Source organism: Aphelocoma coerulescens, chromosome 8, assembly GCF_041296385.1.
Source record: "Aphelocoma coerulescens isolate FSJ_1873_10779 chromosome 8, UR_Acoe_1.0, whole genome shotgun sequence".
Classification (NCBI taxonomy): Eukaryota; Metazoa; Chordata; class Aves; order Passeriformes; family Corvidae; genus Aphelocoma; species Aphelocoma coerulescens.
In genome coordinates this window covers 28442019-28461329 of record NC_091022.1, presented here as the reverse complement: position 1 = coordinate 28461329, position 19311 = coordinate 28442019, and the positions used below count along the sequence as shown (strand labels likewise).

Below are 19311 nucleotides of genomic sequence, written 5' to 3'. Positions count from 1 at the left end.
TTGTGCCGTTCCACATGGCCAGCGATTACTGAGTAAAGTCTGGGTAAGAGAGCCAAGGCATTGCGAGGGAGGTGGTGGGAGGTGATGTTTGTAAGAATGTCTTTGAAGTCTGTGAGCCTTCACTTATCTTTGCCCCAAGACACCTGCAATAAAAGAAATACCTCATAGCTGAGCCTTTAACCCTTCAGCTGTGCCCCACTAGCTCCATACAGCCTCATGATGCCAATTGTCCCAATTTTTTACACACCCCCTCATTCTTTCCCTCTGCCATTTTGTCCAAGGAGGACAAACCCCCATTTTGGATTTAGGTGCTACCCGTTGACAGTGGGTAGTTAGTTCATTCTTCTCATTTCATGCTAATAAATCTAATCCCTGCCTTGAATGAGCAGCCAAAAGTGAGAGGAAGACTTAGTGCACTCCTCAGTCTGAGGAGTTTCACACCCACCTCTTCTGTGTCCTTGATAAATGCCTTCATGGCAGCTCTGTAGGCTCAGTGGGAGGTGTTCCTGCCCCTCCCCAGTTACAGCTGGTACACCTCCCAGGGAAAAGCTCCCAGGCTCTCTCCTGAAAGCCGAGCTGCCGAGTGCCTCAGCCCTGCTGAAGCTGCAGTTCAGCTGCCAAAGCCCTGCGTTGCTTTGATCACACTCCGTGCTGGCCTTGGCTTAGGCTGCATTTCACAACCCTCCTGTGTTGTCCCAGCAGCGTTTCTGTACCCTCCCTCATGCACAACACTGCTCAGGCATTTCCCTTCAGAGACCTCCTCCTTGGGAACAATAGTCAGGATTTCCTTAAATCACTGCAGTTTTACCTGTGTTCCATTATCTCCCCCCAACAAATGATAATTGCAGATTAATTAGCATACTTAATCAGCCACAACTAACATGTAATTACACCTAGATTTAATTATTCCTGTCTGGTCTAAACACTTGTACAAGACCTGATAAAACTTAACTCCAGGAGAACCAGTGTGCTCCCAGTACATTTTTATGGCCAGCCTTTGTTGCTACTGACACTTCCTGCTCATCTCACTTTCTCCATTGCCTCCAGGTTTTCATTCCCTGCTCTGCTTTGCTATGCTAGCACTTTTTCAGACCCAATTCTCTGTGTGAAGTTGTGGTGGACCTGGGGCGACTCAGGTGTGGTAACACCACCCATAACAGGTATGTGCAACTCCTGTAAGTAGCAGCAGAGTTTGAAAGGATGTGTTTAATCCTGAGTGAGCTGCATGTACGACCACATCTTCCTTGGGAGGATGTGCAGGATCTGGCATCCTCTTCTCATGTATGCAACTTCTCTAAAGTCCCAGCTGAAAACAGTTAATTACTGCTCAGTTGCAGTGTCACTGCCCCCCTCCTTTAAGTCACCGTGTTCATCCAGGCAGAGAGAGGACAGGGAATCCTCTCTCTCATGCTTCCTGTCAGCCCCATCTGTCCCAGGGAACGCATGGTACAACTCCAGCAGTTTCTCTTGTCCTTTCCTCCTGGGCCTGCCCAGGTCCCATCAGCCCCTGCCATGTGAATTGCAGGCTCCTGGCAGCTCCTGGCTGCTCCTGAGGTTCCCCCAGTTTGGGAAATGCCCCATGCACCAGGCTGATTGTGCCAGCATCAGAGCCACTCACCTCGGCGAGTGATACAGCAACAGTGGCACATCTTAACCCAAGGGAGCCCACACTGCAGGGGAGGGAGGAGAGGACACAGTAACCAGTGAGAGCCTGGCCACTCTCCTCCAGGAGCAGTTCTGGCCACAGCAGGCCACAGAGAGTCGATTATCTCTGCAGGCTTGAGCACACTCACCAGTCACCTACTGCCAGCTGCAGTGAAGGGCAGCAGTGTCACAACCTCCCCACTCAAGTATAATCCGAAAGTTCCCCACCAATTACGAAGATGTCTTGACCTCTTTCAAGCTGCCTGTTCCTTACTCAGCTGGATAAAGGAGAGAAACCATGTGGATTCCTGCTGTTCATCCCTAGCCAAGGTGGACTATTTCAGACTAAAGCTTTCCCTGCCTGCTTTGAGCCCTTCAGGCTTTGTTCTGGTTCTCTGTGGGGAAGCTGCCAAGATGAATACAGCTCCAGGAATGGGTACTAAGGGAGGGGCTCCTACCTGCACTGGCTCTGTGCTGTGCTGATGCTGCTAGCGGATAAACTGGCTTTTAAGCAGCAGACTATGACTTTTTTGAGGATACAAGGAGCTCCTGGCACCTAAAAGGACTCAAACCCAGCTGCCCTCATCCATGCAGTGCATCTGCTTGCTTGCAGGTGAAACAGAGCAAAACTAATGGGAAGGGTTGGCCAAGCATCCCTTGAAAAGGGCAAAGGCCTGAGGATGCAGGCAGAGGTAATGTGGTCACTGCTGAGCTCCTGGCAGGCTCATGTGCCTGCAGGCACTGTGTGCTCTGTGGTTGGTGCTCAGTACATCCCATGCTTCCACCCCAAGGTGCTCCCAGCTTGAGCTGGGTGTCCTGGACCATTCCCTATGCAAGGAGCTGCTTCCCAGCAGCTACAGACAGGCTGGGAGATGAGAAGAGCTACATGAGTAAGTTCAGTTCTCCCCACACATCCAGCTCTCACCTGGCTGCCTGTGTCCCCAGGACTGCCTGCAGCCACATGCTGACAGCTCTGCTCCCCAAGGACTGCGGGGATGGTGGCAGCCCTTGCCATGGCAACCATCACCGTGGCACCCAGCATCTCCATTCCCTAGGGGATGTCCCCTCCTCTGTGCAGACAGGGCTGGAAAACAGCAGGGTCATGGCAGGGGAAAAAAAAGTGTTGTCTGCTCAGGAGGAGCTGTCTGAAAGTACCCAAGGGTTACCCAGGAGGGAGCACCTGCACCTTGGGTAGATGCCAGGGTGCAGGGGGTGTGCAGTAATTTCCCCCCAGCAACTCCTCAAGGGGAAAATCAAAAGGCAGGACCTGTAACCACCACTCCCCTGGGCATAAAAACATTGTCCAGCAGTTACAATAATATCACTGGAAGGGATTCAAATCCGTGGGCCAAGTGTGTGAGCCAGCAGTGTGGGGTCATGGACCCCACAAGCTGTGTAGGAGCACATCCACGGGTGGGTGGGATGGGCCACCACTCTGTGCCAACCCCAAGCCCAAACTGCAGATCCTCTGCAGGATGGAGAGGTTTGACCATTGAATGACTTGGCCTCTCACCTGCCTTGACTTCTCTTCCCCAGCCCTGGCCTGGTGCTACCTGGGGATGCTGCTGGAAAGGGAAGAACCATTTTCCACCACCCCAGTGGCTACTCTCACACTGACCCCTTGATCTCTTTGGTGCTGTGCCAGGGACTGATTCAAGGCAGCTGCTATTGCCTGTTTGTTCTTTCATTTATCTCCTTCCCATCCTTGGCATTTTTCCTCCCAGAAATCCCTCGGGGCAAAGAGGGAGGGAGGCCCCAGACAGGAGCTGAGCCCCTCAGTCTCACCCCTCTCAGGCCACACGTTTGGCCCCGATGCCGTAAATCAGCCCCAGCAAAGCAGCGGGTGAGCAGTTTGGTGAAAGGCTGCAGGGACAGCAGTACCGTTATTAGGTTCCCCCAGCACAGCTGGAAAAAATAAGGAGCCCAGACAGGCTTTCAGGCACATAACCCCTGAGCTGAGCCCCGCATTCAGTCCTGTCTGCTGATAAGAGATCAGCTTTCCCCACAGACCACGTCTCCTGTGTAGCCTTAAACCCTCCTGGTTAAGACACTGCCCCAGTGAATCAATCCAAGATGGTTTTGTCCCTTTGATCAGCATAGCAGGTAATAAGTCACTGATGGAAATGTGTTTCACTTCTCTGGCTCCAACAATAGAAATGAAGACAACCCTCCCGTCCTGGTGAAAATCCCACAATTCCTGGGCAAGCAGGAGATGGACAGAGGGATTTCCAATGTGGCTCTGGAGGTCCTGAAGGACGCAAAGCAGCACCTGGGTGTCCAAGGTGTGAGCAAATTCCTTTCCCACAAGGATCCATCCTGCTCCTCCAGCCTCCAAGACAGCCACAGCACTTCTCCCAAACAGTGTTTGCAGTGCTTGTCTAATAGTGACAAACACGCAGGGAGAAGCAACTGCCTGACAAAACCAGTGAAGGCTGGTCTGGGAGGGCAGAGAAACCTGGGCCAGATCCCAGCTCTAGCACTGAGCTGCTGAAGGACTCCCACAGGTCCCTCTGGGCACACAGGATGTTGAGTCACCTTGTAGAACTGGCTCGCCTGTTTAATGACTTTAATGCTTCCAGATAACCTGGAGCATCAAATATGTGCTCTTTAATCCCTTGCTTTTGCCCATTTCCAGCCCTCTGTAAACAGGAGTGCTCATGGGGACTTCACATTATAGAAAAACTGTGAAGATTTCTTCAAAACCCATTTTTAAACAAAATAAGGATTCATTCTTATTTCCCTATATTTAAACAGGATTATTTAATTCCTCATTGAAGTGCTGTCTCCTCCTCTAGTGGAGTACTTTACTATGTGCTCACAGTTGCTCTCAGAGATGTTTAACTCCCTCTGAGCTGAGGGAGGAGGCTGAAAAGTGCAGTGTGGAGGTGGTCACTGGGTGCGAGGCAATGTCTGTCTGCCAGACTGGAGTGGAGAAAGATGGAATGAGATCAGAAGGCTTTTGATCTCTCAGCCCTCCTTCAGCACCCTCTGAGTGGTTCTGCCCTTGAACACTCGGGACATGCTGCCCCAAGACTGAGCCTGGAAGGGGAAGCAGATGGGCTCATTGTTTTCAAGGACTCATTTTGTCCTGTCCTGGCTCTATTTACTACTTTTTACTATTACATAAGGGTGGACACTGTGCAAGCACTGTTACTGGTGGATGAAACTCCCGGGCCAAGCTGTGGAGTTTGACCTGGGCGATGCCATTCCCAAACTGCAATGCCTCAGGGACAAAGAGAAAACATTTGCCATCGAGTGCTTTGAGCAGGTCATTGGCCTGGGCCGTGTGGCTCCACTGAGACCTTGCGGTGCCTCCTGCAGTCTCAGCTTTGGGCAGGTGAGGCTGGAGACAGAAACGCTGAGGCAGAGATGAGCAGGGGCTCAAGAAAGATGAGGAATTCCCAGTCAGCGCCTGCGGAGCTGAGGGCAGTCCGCCATAACCACACTCTGGACGTGACCCAGCTGTCCAAAGCCATCACCAGAGGGGGAGGATGGAGCTGGTGAAGGTGCTGTTTGAGGTGATGATGGTCAATTCTTCCAAGAGCAGGACGGACAAACGGTCCCTGTCCCTCTGAGCCATTGGGACGGCAGCAACTTCCACGGTAGCAGTCTCTCCCAAGAACCAGGACCTTCTCAGTTTTCCAAGCCCTTGTTAATTGTCCTGTGTGAGCCCTGGCCCTGGCCCGGTGCCACCCGCCCCGCTGCAGACACTCCTCCTGGCCGGCAGGTGGCGCCCGCTGCGCCTGGCGGAACCATAGAGAGCGGCGCGCGCCGCCCGCGCCCGCGTGTGTCCGCCCACGTGACAGGGAGGGGCTCCCCATTGGCCGTGCCGGCGGGGCCGGGCGCGCGCCCCCGCGGGTGTAAGTGCGCGCGCGAGCGTGCGTGTGCGCGCGAGTGTGCGCGTGCGAGAGTGTGCGTGTGCGCGCGTGCGAGAGTGTGCGCGTGCGCGTGCGAGAGCGTGCGCGTGCGAGAGTGTGCACGTGCGAGTGTGCGCCTGTGAGAGCGTGCGTGTGCGCGCGTGAGTGTGTGTGTGTGCGCGCGTGAGAGTGTGCGCGCGTGAGAGTGTGTGTGTGCTCAGGTCCGTGTGTGTGCTCAGGTGCCCGTGTGAGAGTGCCCGTGTGCTCAGGCCCGTGTCCGTGTGCTCACGCCCGTGTCCGTGTGCTCACGCCCGTGTCCGTGTGCTCACGCCCGTGTGCTCACGCCCGTGTCCGTGTGCTCAGGTGCGCCCCTGCGGCATTCCCGTGTGCCCGTGACCGTGCAGGGGTACCTGTGTATCCCCGAAGGCGTTCCCGTGTGATGCACCCGGGTGCGTGTGCAGCCACGCGTGTGTGCAGGTGTGCCCGTGCAGCGTTCCTGCATCTGCGTGTCCGGGTGCCTGTGTGTCCCCGAAGGTGTGCGGGTGTGTGTGTGAGCGCACGTAGGTGTGCTGGGGTGCCGGTGTGCCTGGAAGCCGTGCAGGTGTGCACACCTGTGCAGGTGTGCCTGTGCAGCGTTCACATGTCCACGTCGGGGTGCCTGTATGTCCCGAGAGTGTTCACGCGTGTGTCCCCGGGTGTGTGTGGGTACGTGTGAGCTCTGGGGCACACGTGTGGGTGTCAGAGTGGCTGCAGACTGTGCTGTGCCCCCGCTGTGCGGTCAGCACTGACCCCTGCTCTGTCCCGCTCTCTCTCTCCGCAGGGCCCTCTCCATCCATGGAGGCCTTGCTGAGGCGGTGCCGTCTCCCGGCGCTGGGCGCCCGCCAGCGCGGCATCAGGGCCCGGCACGGTGGCACCCCGGGCAGGGCCAGGCGCCCGCTGCTCTCGCAGCTCTTCCAGCCACTGGCCCTGCCCGTGGGCGGCCAGGCGGGGTCCGAGGGCCGGCCCGGGGAGCCCACCTGCCGCAGCCAGCGGCTGATGCTGCAAGGGGGGCTCATCCACCCCACCAGCCCCGGCTGCTACTGCTACCTGCCGCCCACCGTCCGCGCCATGGAGAAGCTGATCAAGGTGATGGACGAGGAGATGCAGGCCGTGGGCGGGCAGAAGCTGAACCTGCCCAGCCTGTGCTCGGCAGAGCTGTGGCGTGCCAGCGGCCGCTGGGACCAGATGGGACCGGAGCTCTTCCGGCTGATGGATCGGCACAACCACGGCTACTGCCTGGGCCCCACGCACGAGGAGGTGGTGACGGAGCTGGTGGCCTCGCAGAGCAGCCTGTCCTACAAGCAGCTCCCGCTGCGCCTCTACCAGGTCACCAGGAAGTTCCGGGACGAGCCCAAGCCCCGCTTCGGTTTGCTGCGCAGCCGGGAGTTCTACATGAAGGACATGTACACCTTCGACACCTGCGAGGAGGCGGCTCGGCACACCTACGAGCAGGTGTGTGACGCCTACTGCAGCCTCTTCACCCGCCTGGGCCTGCCCTTCGTCAAGGTGCAGGCGGCCACGGGCAGCATCGGCGGCACCACGTCCCACGAGTTCCAGCTCCCGGCAGACATCGGTGAGGACAGGCTGGTGCTGTGCCCTCAGGGACATTTCGCGGCCAACGTGGAGACGCTAAACGGGGAGCAAACCTCATGCCCCACGTGCGGCGAGAAACTCACCGAGACCAAAGGGATTGAGGTGGGGCACACGTTTTACCTGGGCACCAAGTACTCCTCCATCGCCAACGCCGTCTTCTGCTCTGCCGAGAACAAACCCCAGCTGGCAGAAATGGGCTGCTACGGCCTGGGTGTCACTCGCATCCTGGCGGCCTCCATCGAGGTGCTCTCCACTGAGGACAGCATCCGCTGGCCGAGCCTCATCGCGCCCTTCCAGCTCTGCTTCATTCCCCCCAAGAGGGGCAGCAAGCAGGAGGAGGAGGGAGCGGTGCTGCTGGACCGGCTGTACGATGACCTGGCCGAAGCACTGCCCCACCTCGCTGGTGACTCGGTGCTGGACGACCGGACCCAGCTGACCATCGGCAAAAGGCTGAAGGATGCCAACAGGCTGGGCTATCCGTACGTGGTTGTGGCTGGGAAGAGGGTCTGTGAGGACCCCCCGGTCTTTGAGGTTTGGAATCAGAACGCCGGCGAGGTTTTGTATCTCACCAAGGAAGGGGTCATTGAGTTGCTGAGTAAAGTGCAAGTCCCTTAAATGCCTCATCTCTGAATCTATCATCTCTGCTGCACTGAGTTTATCTCAACCCATGCGATGGCTCTGGGTGAGCAGAGGCAAATCCAGCTCACGTGAGAGCCAGCCACGGTGTCCTGCAGGTCTGCCAGGTGCTGAGGTTGAGCTGGAACCAGCCCACATTTCCCCACATAGCCAGGGACTCTCCTCTGTCTGGGTACAGGTCCCTGGAAGCTGCTTTTTCCAGCACGTGTAGCCTCGTGTGGCTGTGGGAGCACTGGCAGGGTCATCCCCTCATTGCCTGGCAGGGACAGACTGGCCATGGCCTCTTGTCAAGAGCACAGGACAGCCAGGGCTGCACAGGGGAACAGGAGGGCTCCCCTCACTGCCAAGTTCTCAGCATGAAGGATTCTAAGAGAGAGGCAAAGGAAGGTGACTTTCCTCTGTTTGCATCTTTGGGAACACCCAGGTCCCATGAAGGTGGAAGGCCCCGGGGCTCCCGTGAGGAACAGCTTGCTGCCATCCCAGCAGCACTGACTGGACAGGGAGCTCCTTGCAGGGAGTCACCTCAACCTGTGCCAAAGCTCCTCGGTCTGAGATCTAGAGATCATGAGCAACAGCGGTGCCACTGTAATAAAATCACGGAATAGTTTACTTTGGAAAGGCCTTTAAGATCATTGAGTCCAACCATTAACCTGAGCTGCCAGGGCCACCACTAACCCATATCCCCAGGTGCCGTATCCACTGCCTGTTAAATCTCTCCAGGGACAGTGACACCATCCCTGAGCAGGCTGCTTCGATGCCTGACAACCCTTTTGATGTAGAATATTTTCCTAATATCCCCGCTGAGGTGGGGGCGGTGGGTTGGAAGGAGTGGGGCCGGGGCCGGTCGGAAGGAACGGGGTTGGGATTGAGGAGGGGACCGGTGGGATGCCGGGACCGGTGGGATGCCGGGGCCGGTGGGATGCTGGTGCCGGTGGGATGCCGGGGCCGGTGGGATGCCGGTGCCAGTGAGATGCCGGGACCTGTGCGATGCCGGGGCCGGGGGGATGCCGGGGCCGGGGGGATGCCGGGGCCGGTGCGATGCCGGTGCCAGTGGGATGCCGGGACCGGTGGGATGCCGGGACCGGTGGGATGCCGGGGCCGGTGGGATGCCGGGGCCAGTGCGATGCCGGGACCGGTGGGATGCTGGTGCCGGTGGGATGCCGGGGCCAGTGGGATGCCGGGACCTGTGGGATGCTGGTGCCGGTGGGATGCCGGGGCCGGTGGGATGCCTGTGCCAGTGAGATGCCGGGACCTGTGCGATGCCGGGGCCGGGGGGATGCCGGGACCGGTGGGATGCTGGTGCCGGTGGGATGCCGGGGCCGGTGGGATGCCGGTGCCAGTGGGATGCCGGGGCCGGTGGGATGCCGGGGCCAGTGGGATGCCGGGACCGGTGGGATGCTGGTGCCGGTGGGATGCCGGGGCCGGTGCGATGCCGGCGCTCATCGGAAGGAGCGGGGCCGGGCCTGATGCCGCGGGGGCGGTCGCAGGCGGGGCCGGGCGGCAGCGGGAGGAGCAGCGGGAGCATGGCGGAGGCCGAGCAGGACGGCGTGTCGGGGGCCGCGGAGCCGCCGCGGTACCGGGGAGCGCTGCACCCCGACACGTGGGAGCAGGTGAGGCGGGGGGCCGGGCGCGGGGCCGGGCGGGCCGAGCTCAGGGCGCTGTGTGTGTCCGTCTGTCCGTCCGCAGGAGCTGGAGGCCATCCCCATGTTCATGAAGCGCTGCCCGGCCGAGATCGACGCGGCGCGGCAGCCCGAGCTCGCCTGCCTGCAGTCGCTGCTGTTCGACGAGGAGCAGAGCCCCGCAGGTGCGCAGCGGCCGGGCTGGGGCTCGGGGGATCCCTGTCCCACCCTGACCCCGCTGCATCCCCGCAGAGCTGGCCAGGATGTACAAGAACGAAGGGAACGAGTACTTCAAGGAGAAGGACTACGGGAGAGCGGTGGCCGCCTACTCGGAGGGGCTGCGGAGGCGGTGCGGGGACGCCGAGCTGGACGCGGTGCTGCTCACGAACCGAGGGGCCGCACATTTCCACTTGGGTAAGGGGCCTCTGACCTCCCGGGAGCATGGCTCCGCGCTCCAGAGCTGCTTTCCCCCTTCCCCCCCCCCCCCCATTTTGGGGTTTCCTTTTTGTTTGTTTTGGTTTTTGTGATACGGCCGAGTAAGTAGCTTATTCATGGGAAGGAGACTCCTTGAACCCTGAAGAGCTGGCTCGCTTCAGCACCTGGCTGAGTGCAGGGTTTGTGCTCTGCTCCTTCCAGCTGTTACCTTCTGCTGGAGCCTTGGCTCCAGGACAGGGCAAAACCGGTGGGTTTTAGAATCATAGAATAGTTTGGGTTGGAAGGGATCTGTAAAGGCCATCTGGTCCAACCCCTCTGCAAGGAGCACTGACATCTTCAACTAAACAAGTTTGTTCAGAGCCCTGTCCAACCTGGCCTTGAATGTTTCCAGGGATGGGGCTCCTACCACCTCTCTGGACAACTTCTGCCAGTGCCTCACCACTCTCACTGTAAAAGATTTCTTCCTTATATCTAGTGTAAGTGTACCCTCTTTTAGTTTAAAACCATTACTTGATGGTGGAGTCGTTTACCAACCTTATTAATTCTGTGATTCTCTTACAGCTACCACCATCCTACCAACAGTGCCCACACAGCAGGGAAGGTGTTCTGGGCCTTTCAATGCTGCCATGTGTTGTAGTAGGGAGGTGCTTTGCTCACACCATGTTGTTTACCTCTCATGTGTATGATTGATCCCATCCTTTCACCTCTTGCTCTTAATTTGCTCTTTTTTCACCCTCCTCTCACCTCACTGTGATTGGAGAAACAGTGAATTGTAGGGTCTCTGCATGAACTACTTTGTCACCTTGGTATCTGGTTGGATTTTAAATACAAGTGAAAGGTTCTGAGCACTTTTGCTTGCTTTACAGGTAACTACCGTTCTGCTCTCAATGATGCCATCCAAGCCAAAAAGCTGAAGCCCACCCATCTCAAAGCCATCATAAGAGGTGAGAGTTAAAGCTCGTGTTTCTGCATGGAGCACATGGGACATCCTTCCCAAACACTTGGCTCATGTTAACTTTACTGATTGTGCTGTTATTGTTACCAGCCCTGAAATGGGCTGTAGTTACATGTTGCTTTGTGTCCTTGCATGTTTCTGTGTGTTTAATAATTGTGTTTATAAACCCTAAATTACTGTGAGTGGACATCATACTTCGCTTCTGGGCAGAATTTGTTTCAGAAGGGGAAAGCAGTTACTGGAAGAGATCACTTGTTTTGTTATTGCTGTTTCTCCCCAAAACAGAGCTCTGCCTTTTGCTTTGCATTTTCAACCAAAATATGCTTTCTTTCTCCATCTCCTATATCTATCAGAGGCACTGGACCTGTTTCTGTAGAGTACAGCGTAACTTTTCCTATTTTCCACAATACTGTTTTTTGGGATCTGTTATTTTTTCCCACTCCATAGAAAACCCCCTTTTCTTTTTCTTAACAAGACAAATACTGAAATGTTAATTACAGTGATAAAATTTTGTTTGTAACAGACACTTCTGGCATAATACTGCTGATTTCTATGACCAAGTGGTACAAGAACTGATAAAATATTTTAGATTTTCTTCTCAACCTACCTGCTGGAAGTCTCTGGTTGAACATGACTATGCAAGACAAAAAAGTTTAGTGCAAAAGCACCAGGCCAAACACTGTCTTTATAACCACCACTTTGTGTAGTAGTTGTACACTGACCCCAACACTAGAAACTTACAATATTAATCCTTCCAGGAGCTCTCTGTCACATGGAGCTAAAGAATTTCTCGGAAGCGATAGCATGGTGTGAGGAAGGCTTGCAAATAGACTCAAAAGAGAAAAAGCTTGTGGAAATGAGAGTTAAAGCTGACAAATTAAAGGTAAATATTAAGGCAGCCCGTCATCTGTAGTGCTTGTCTCTTTGGGATCCTTGGAGGGAGGATGCTCCATCCAGGTTTCTGCGTAGTGTGATGTCCCCAAACAGGACTGAGTGGTGGTTCCAGGTGTTGTGTGTTGGGATGTGCAGGGGAAGGAGCTGGAGGGGACTTTCCTAGGACCCAAACTGGTTTCTCCACCCGTTGCCAGGGAAGAGCAGTGCTGGGCACTGGCTTGCTCTGTGTGACCGTGGTGCCTCCTTTTCTTACATGTAGCGAATTCAGGAGCGGGATGCAAGGAAAGCAAAGGCGATGGAGAGGAAAGAGCAGTGTCAAAAGGAAATTTTGCTTGCAGCCATAAAGGTGAGTCACTGAGAGGGGCTGTTTTTGTGTGGTTTGGGTTTTTTTTTTAAGAGCTCTCTCATTTGTCTCTAAAAGTTGGCTCTCATACATTGGCTTTTGAGGGCTAGAGCCAAAAAAAATGAGTTAAAACCATGATTCTCCTTGTCTGCATGGCTCTAAGCCCAGCTCCCAGGTTTCTTTATTTCAGGTAACAACTAATGCAAAATACAGGCCCAGTGTTAGGAGATGGGCTGAGCTTTGTGAGTGCTCTGGCTGCTGGGCTGTAGCATCATGTCAGCCCAATGAACCTGGCTTTCTTTGCTGCCCACAGGCATTAATTCTGTGGAAGAATAGAAGATAACCATTCAGTAGAGTAGAGGAGGGAATCAGTCCTGTATCCTCTCCTTCTTCAGTGAATGTTTGGGCTACATTAAAATATTTTGGGCTCTTGCATGCAGTCAGATCTCTTCTGCTGTTATCTTTCCAAGGATAGAGTGAGCTTTCTTCAGTTCTCTGAAAGACTGGATGTTCTCAGGAGCTGGTGTGTGTAGGTGCACCCTGGAGTGATGCCTTCTAGGCCCCAAGAAAAGGATTTTAGATGTATCCCTTTCCACAAGTTTTCTCAGGCTCTTTTCTCCACGTGTGGGCTTCTCTGGATTCCCCCCTCTCCTCATTTGTTTCATAAGGAGTTTGGATATCTGGCTGAGGTTCTGGATCCTACTGGGAAGACCAGTCACCTGAGTCTGATACTGTGGGAGAGCTTTGGATGGAGTGTTTAGGAGCTGACTCATTAATTAGAACAACATAATTTGACCTTTTACTGACTGCTAATTTTTTGGTCTTATTCTCCCCACCATAACTCTTTGATTTTCAGTTGGTTTTTTGTTTTTTTCCCTCCCTCCCCTCCAGGAAAGAAATATCAAGCTGGTTCTTGAGCCTTCAGATGAAGAAGAGGAAGTGTCAGATGGCCTGGCTGAAATATCCTTAGATGGGTTCCACTCTGACAGTGCCATGGGGGCAAAGGTGCATTTAGATGCTGATGGCAACCTGAACTGGCCTGTCCTCTTCCTGTACCCTGAGCACGAGCAGACAGATTTTACTGTGGCTTTTCATGAGAACTCCAGGTAAATGCACTGCCCACAGCGTTCTGGCATAAAGGAGGTGTTTGAGCAAGTGAGAACAGGCAGCAAATGAAACACTGCCATGCTGGTGAAGCAGTTCCAGATTTCTAATGGCACAGCTGACCCTGCTTTTGAGCAGGAGGTTGCACTGGATGACCTCCTGAGGTCCTCTCCAAGCTGAATTGTTCTGTGATTTACATAAATTTATAGTGCAGACAAACACATTTAGCCAGGGTGACTTGAGGGTCTTGCAGTGCAAGCTCAGACCAGTAATTAATTAGTGGCCAGGGACACTCGTGACCCACCCACACCTGTGGATTTTAGAGATTCATTAAGGTGCTGTTCCAAAGCCCTCCAAATATGGGGTCTCAGAAAAAAAGATTAAATGTAAAAATTATGAAAAGCTTCCAAAGGGGACCTCTCCTAACCAGCAGTGACCCCAAAGTTCTCCTCAGGGCTTTCATCAGATCTGACTGAAGTGCTGCAGGCCTTTCAGACTGTAAGCAAGGCACTGGCACGCTGGGAATTCCACTCTCCTTGATGTTAACTTCATTTTCTGATCCTGTAGTGTTAAACAGACTTGGAATTTGTAACTTTTTGTTTGTTGGAAGACATATTCCTCAGATCTATTAATAAGTTTAGGACTTAAAATTACAGTGCAAGCAGGTTAGTAAAGTTGTTGTACTTTTATGGTAGTGTTCACTGTGCCTTTTTGTGTCTAAAGGAAGTGGAAATGGATTTTTAGAACAAACTGGCCTCCAACACTCCTCAAGTACCAAAATAAAGAAGCCTTTGACACACAAACATATTCTAATTGCTCTGATCCGGTGAAGCATGGGACTGTGTCGAAGGAAAATCCATTTTAGACAAAATGCAGGGTGTTTATTTTGACATCTTTTTCAGTGTGAAAATGCAGAGTTAAAAATAATTTGTTGTTGCAGTGCTCAAGTTTGAAGCCAATAACCTGAGTTACAACAGGGCCTTGGATTCATGGGGAAAGTGATGAGTTTGAAGGGAAGGAACTATTGGTAACCTAAACTTACTTCCAAGTCTGTTGTTTAATTTGCTAATGTATTTTTGCCATCATTCAAATGCAACTGTACAAATTCTTGAAGCTGAGCACTTTGTGTCTAAGCTCACCAAGTGTATTTTGGCTTTTAGGTTTATTGATCATTTAATGGTGATGTTTGCTGAGTTGCCTCCTTGGGATTTAGAAAAAAAATACCTTCCCAACAATCTTGAGGTGAGAAGTTTGACTTTCCTTCAATTTCAGGGTTGTTGTGTTGTGGGTTTTTTTTATTTCTGGAGTGAGAAGGTGCACAGCTCTGAGGGTATGAAAGTGTTGGCATCTGCTTGCCATGCACAGATGTGAAACAAGAGAGAGCTACCCTCACCTATAAACTCAAACATTGCCCACATGTGCTGACAGAATTCACTTAGGAAAATGGAAGTTGTCTTCCACTTACATTGTGTTTGACACAAGGTATTTATAGATATTGCTTAGATTCCATCTTTGTAACAACAATTAAGATTTAGACCATCAAGCTGATAGGTTGCTTGGTTTTTCAATTGCATCGTGGAGTTGCTCAATACAAATAAGAAAATATTATTTAAAAAATAGTTTATTTTTGGAACAAAGTGGAACTACTTAAGCACATAATCACATCAAGACATTAACATCTCTTAACACTTTAGCAAAGGTGGGTTGTGAGTTGGTTGTGGCTGAGAGTTTTTCTGAAATTGTACATAGAAGGATATGAATGTTTGTTTTTCATTTTCCATTTCGGTGTCATCCGTGCCAGGCAGCAGCACAACCCTGTGTACAGTGGGCAGACAGGTCCAGAAGGACAGTGGCAGTGTACTTTTCCAGGTTAAAACCTATGTGTATTTACAGTCTAAGGCACCGTTGCTGGATTTTAATCTCTTAACTCTATTTTGTTCAAATACCTCCAAACCCACTCAGTTTATCACATAACATTGCTGCATCTCACCTGTTAAAAAGCAGCCCTTAGATTTGGATTGATTGCCTGTAAAGCATGGGAACAGCCAGTGTATTTTGCCTTCCTGCTGCCACTGCCAGGAGAACCTAAGCTGGTTTATACAGGGAAAACTTGGAATTCACACAATTTCTGCCTCAGTGAATTTTGCATCCGACAGTCAGGTCAAGCCACAGAGGTTTGATAAACCCCCAGCTGATAATGGTGTGCTGTTACTGGGCTTTCAGCAGCGTAGTACTTCCCTTCATGTACCTTAATAAATCCCCCAAATTTTTTTCCAGCTCTATTTTGAAGATGAAGAAAGAGAAGAAATGTATGAGGTGGACCCAGAACACACATTGCTACAAGTGCTGCAGCACGAAAGGTGAGGCTGTACCTGTCCATGTCCAGGGGAAAAAAGGCAAAAACTTTGAGCTTTAAGTCCAGTTTGTTGTTAAATAGTCCTAACTCTTCTCTGACTTAATAGTCCTACCTCTTGAAGGTATAAGCTGCAAGGATTTTGTGCCTGGCTTTAGCGACTTACATTATTTTTTTTCCCCAAAAAAATGAACAACTCTTTCCAGGACTGAATGGAGATGGGAAAGGGAGCTGGGCACAGCTGAGCAGCACAGAAGGGCTATTCCAGATTCCATCTACACAGTACTACTTTAAAAAAAAGGAAAACCAGGCAGCAGCCTATAAAGAGCATGTTGAAGGTTAACAATGCTCTCGCTGTTCATACTGCTGCGTGAGCAGCCCCTGGCACAGCACGCAGCACTGTTCCCCTCTGAAACTGCCTTTAAAGTGTTGTGCTGTTACTGAGAGAGAAGAGTTTGCTGTTTGTGAAGCCAGAAAGTTTCTGTACAGCCTGTGCTGCTGAGTTGCACCATCTCACAGCTGGCTGGAGCTGCTGCACAGCGTGGGGGGCTCGGTCTGTCGCAGTGGGAGTGGGATCTCCATCACTCCACTAAACTCAGCACTATCCATAAGCCCTCAGATTTCAGGTTGCAAGGGCAGTTGCAAAAGAACCCTCCTTCCAGAGGGAGAATAGCAACTGCTTTAATTAAAAGGAGCTGTTGGGAGACGAGTTGATTCATAAAACACTCCTCAGATGTGCTTAGCCCTGGCTCCAAGAGGCTCTGCTAATCACCACAAAAGCTCCTCACCAGCCTTGGGGAGGTCTGTCTTTATGGAGCTGGGCAGAAGTCACTTGCTTTGCAGGACACTGGGTGAGCTACAAGGAAGCCAAGGACTCCTTTTAATCTTTGCAGGTATTTTGTAAAGGCCGGGACCCCGACAGTTTTGGTATTTGCCAAGCGTTCTCCTTTCTCTAAGAAATACTTCTCCAGCAAGAAGGTGCACCGACTGTAATGGGCAAGAAAGAAACAAGGAATTCTGTGCAAGAGGCTGCTGTTTGTTAGCCCAGCTCCATGCTGCAAACTTCTGCTTGAACAAAAATACCTTGCACTCTTCAGGGGAGGAAAATAATCTTGGCACACAGGGAAACTTCCAGGGGAGCAGCATAGGAGAACGAAGGGGAGAACATGAGGGGATTATTTGTTTAAAAGGAAACCCAGCTGGCTTGCAGAAGGTCTCCTCTATGATGGGCTGCATGTGGTTTTGAAATAAACCTGAAGCAGTGCCAAACACTGGCTGTGGTTGCAGTAACAGCAGCTGGGAATGTACTTCCTCACCTGAGAAGAATCACAGATTTCCTCAGAGGTGGGCTGTCGTTGCTGGGGTTTAACAGCAGTGGCCTGGGGAGGTGCCTGCCTGTTGCAGCAGGGTGGATGCAGTCAGGTTCCTGCCTGGGACTCAGCAGCTGCTGTTTTGTCACTGCTTGGCTCTGCTGCTGGCCAGGGTACAGCAGAGCTCTTTGTGTGGAGCAGTGTTTGACTGACCCTTTTGATACCTTACTGGCTGTCCTGCAGAACCTGCAATAAACATGGCTATTTTAACTAGGCTGACTTCTGCCTAATGAATGAGACAACATTTTGTCTGACTTCGTGAAATACAAGAGAATGACACACACTGATTGTAAACCCCAACATAACAACCTTATCCATTACATTAACTGGTACAGCCAACATCCAGGGTCTTCTGCGCTCCTGTATTAGCTTTTGGCTTTTAATTAGAAGTAATTCTCAATCTCTCATTTCTTTCTCTTCTCCAGTCTCTCTGTGACTGCAGAAATAACACTGCAGCTTTAGACACAGCTAATGCATAGGGCATTAGAAAGCTGTTCAGCCATAAAACACTCCTGCTTCGATCATGGAGGCCGGCTGCAGACAGCTCTAGAGAAAACATTTCCATTTCGCTATTCCTAAATTTCTGCACCGTGCACAAATACAGCGAGAGTATTTCCACCTGAGGATGCTGCAGTTTAATGTCCAAAGCTCAGGGCTGCTTTACAGCAAGGCAGCAGGGGGTGGGCTCTGGCCAGCCATCCCCTGGCAGTGTCCTGCCCTCAGAGGGCAGAGAGCCGGGCAGCCAGGTGGTACAGGCTCAGCCCGTTGCACACGATGCAGCAGAGGTTGCAGAGAGAGGACAGAGCGTGGAAGAGGGCGAAGCGCCGGGCCAGCTGCCTGTAGCTGGGGTTGGAGGCTCGGAGCTGCCTGCGGGGCTCGCTGGCCGCCAGCCCCACCTCCTGCCCCAGCCCCTGGCTGCGCTCCACCAGGTGCAGCTCGGCCGCGATGTCGGAGGTGACCTGCCCGAACCACTGCGTGTTCAGCACAGAAGCGGCGATGCAGATGAGGAAGACGATGATCTGCGAGGGAGCAAAGCCCGCTGTGAGCACCTCGCACGTGTGGTGGGTTAAATTTCTCCCCCAGCCCCCCTGGCTCGCTGCAATCTGGGGCTGCTTCTAACCGGAGCCGTGCGTGGGTCTCCATCGTGGGCAAGCCAGCCTGAGTGGAGCAGAGGCAGGGGTTTGGGCTGTGGGCAGCTCGTGTTTGAAAGAAGGGGCTACCTGGGTCGTGTGCTCCTCGCCGAGCCTCTCGCTGGGGTGGGACATGGCAAACAGGGTCAGGTTGAGGAAGGCACAGGTGGAGCTGATGTGGAAGTAGTAGGGGAAGAGCTCACGCTGGATGGAGCCGAAGGTGTGGCGAGGGAGGTGCCTGCTCATCACAAACCCTGCGAGGGGGACAGCAGGTAAGTCCTGGGGCAAAGCCCCCTCCCCTGTGCCACCCCCCGGGCAGAGAGCACAACAGAGCCCAACCTACCGGCCACAAAGGTCACCCAGACCTGCATTCCCCAGGAGGTGGAGAGGAAAAGCAGGTGCAGCAGTTTGATGGTGTTGGAGGGCTGCGTGTCACCTGCCATGGCGTCCTGGATGGGGACAGGTCCCTCCATGTCAGCCAGGTCACCCCCGGATTCAGCGCTGAGCTGTGGTTGCTGCTGTCACCTTGCTGCTCGCAGGGCAAATGCAGTTCAGGTTCACAAACCTGCTTACTCAGGGAAAGCTTTGGAGCTGGCACAGCCCCATTCCAGCCTCACCACCACACACCCGTCTGGGCTGCAACCCCGGTGCTCAAACCCGTTGTATCTCAGGGGCAGGGCACTGCGTCAGCATCTAGGAACCAGCCGGTTTGGGTGGACTTTTGGCAAAGTCCAGCCAATGCCCCGACTGACCCCTGGCAGCAGGAACAAGCAGAAAGTCAATAAAAAGGGGAAGAGAAAAGCCTTGACAAATACACCTGTATTTGTCGCTGTGGCCACCAAAAAGGCCTCTTGGCAGAGGGAAGCCCCCCTGTTTAAAAACAGCAGCAGCTTCTGCACTGTTTAACCAAAAGCCTGGGGGCTCGGAGGAGCAGGGGGTCCCAGGCTCACCCTGCTGCCCCAGGAGCACGGGCAGCAGTGGGTGGAAGGAGGCTTTGAAGGAGCTGCCTGATCCACTGCAAGGAGAGCTCTGAAAATTAATTAAAACAAAGCTTCTGGGAGTAGCCCATCAATAATGTTGCCTGCAGAACTCCTCCTCCTCCCCTCGGCTGGGCGCCTCAGGGCATGAATTACAGCGGGGTTGGCCTTGCGAGAGACACCGCCGTCTAATTCCATCCCACTCCTGCAAAGCAGATAAATATACCCTGTATTGTGATATATTAGCTCCATGTATTTATTTAGGCATCCATAAAATCAGGTCCTTAAACCTTCTCATGATGGCAGCACACTGGAAAAGGCGCCCACACCCAACCTGGAGTGCTGGCCTGTAAATCCCCAGC

General features: G+C 53.1%; 3 protein-coding genes and 1 long non-coding RNA gene across 4 annotated transcripts; 2 read left to right on the top strand and 2 right to left on the bottom strand.

The window, feature by feature from the left end:
• Window positions 1-41: 41 nt before the first annotated feature.
• Window positions 42-1919, bottom strand: LOC138114255 (uncharacterized). Its single transcript, XR_011152548.1, has 3 exons — window positions 1794-1919; window positions 1619-1670; window positions 42-143 (listed from the first exon to the last, which is right to left on the bottom strand). It is a non-coding gene; the product is annotated as an uncharacterized lncRNA (long non-coding RNA).
• A 3507-nt stretch (window positions 1920-5426) lies between these two features.
• On the top strand, window positions 5427-8365 carry PARS2 (prolyl-tRNA synthetase 2, mitochondrial). Its single transcript, XM_069023480.1, has 2 exons — window positions 5427-5504; window positions 6322-8365. The coding sequence occupies exon 2, from the start codon at window positions 6336-6338 to the stop codon at window positions 7746-7748; it is 1413 nt and encodes a 470-aa protein (XP_068879581.1). The 5' UTR covers window positions 5427-5504; window positions 6322-6335; the 3' UTR covers window positions 7749-8365.
• Window positions 8366-9269: 904 nt separating this feature from the next.
• On the top strand, window positions 9270-17057 carry TTC4 (tetratricopeptide repeat domain 4). Its single transcript, XM_069023477.1, has 10 exons — window positions 9270-9379; window positions 9456-9573; window positions 9641-9802; window positions 10690-10767; window positions 11537-11661; window positions 11932-12018; window positions 12907-13121; window positions 14280-14361; window positions 15397-15479; window positions 16366-17057. Exons 1-10 carry the CDS (start codon window positions 9293-9295, stop codon window positions 16463-16465), a joined length of 1137 nt encoding a protein of 378 aa, XP_068879578.1. The 5' UTR covers window positions 9270-9292; the 3' UTR covers window positions 16466-17057.
• Window positions 17058-17138: 81 nt separating this feature from the next.
• TMEM205 (transmembrane protein 205) lies at window positions 17139-19122 on the bottom strand. The gene is made up of 3 exons (XM_069023478.1): window positions 18316-19122; window positions 18063-18226; window positions 17139-17861 (listed from the first exon to the last, which is right to left on the bottom strand). Exons 1-3 carry the CDS (start codon window positions 18443-18445, stop codon window positions 17562-17564), a joined length of 594 nt encoding a protein of 197 aa, XP_068879579.1. The 5' UTR covers window positions 18446-19122; the 3' UTR covers window positions 17139-17561.
• Between the last annotated feature and the right edge of the window lie 189 nt (window positions 19123-19311).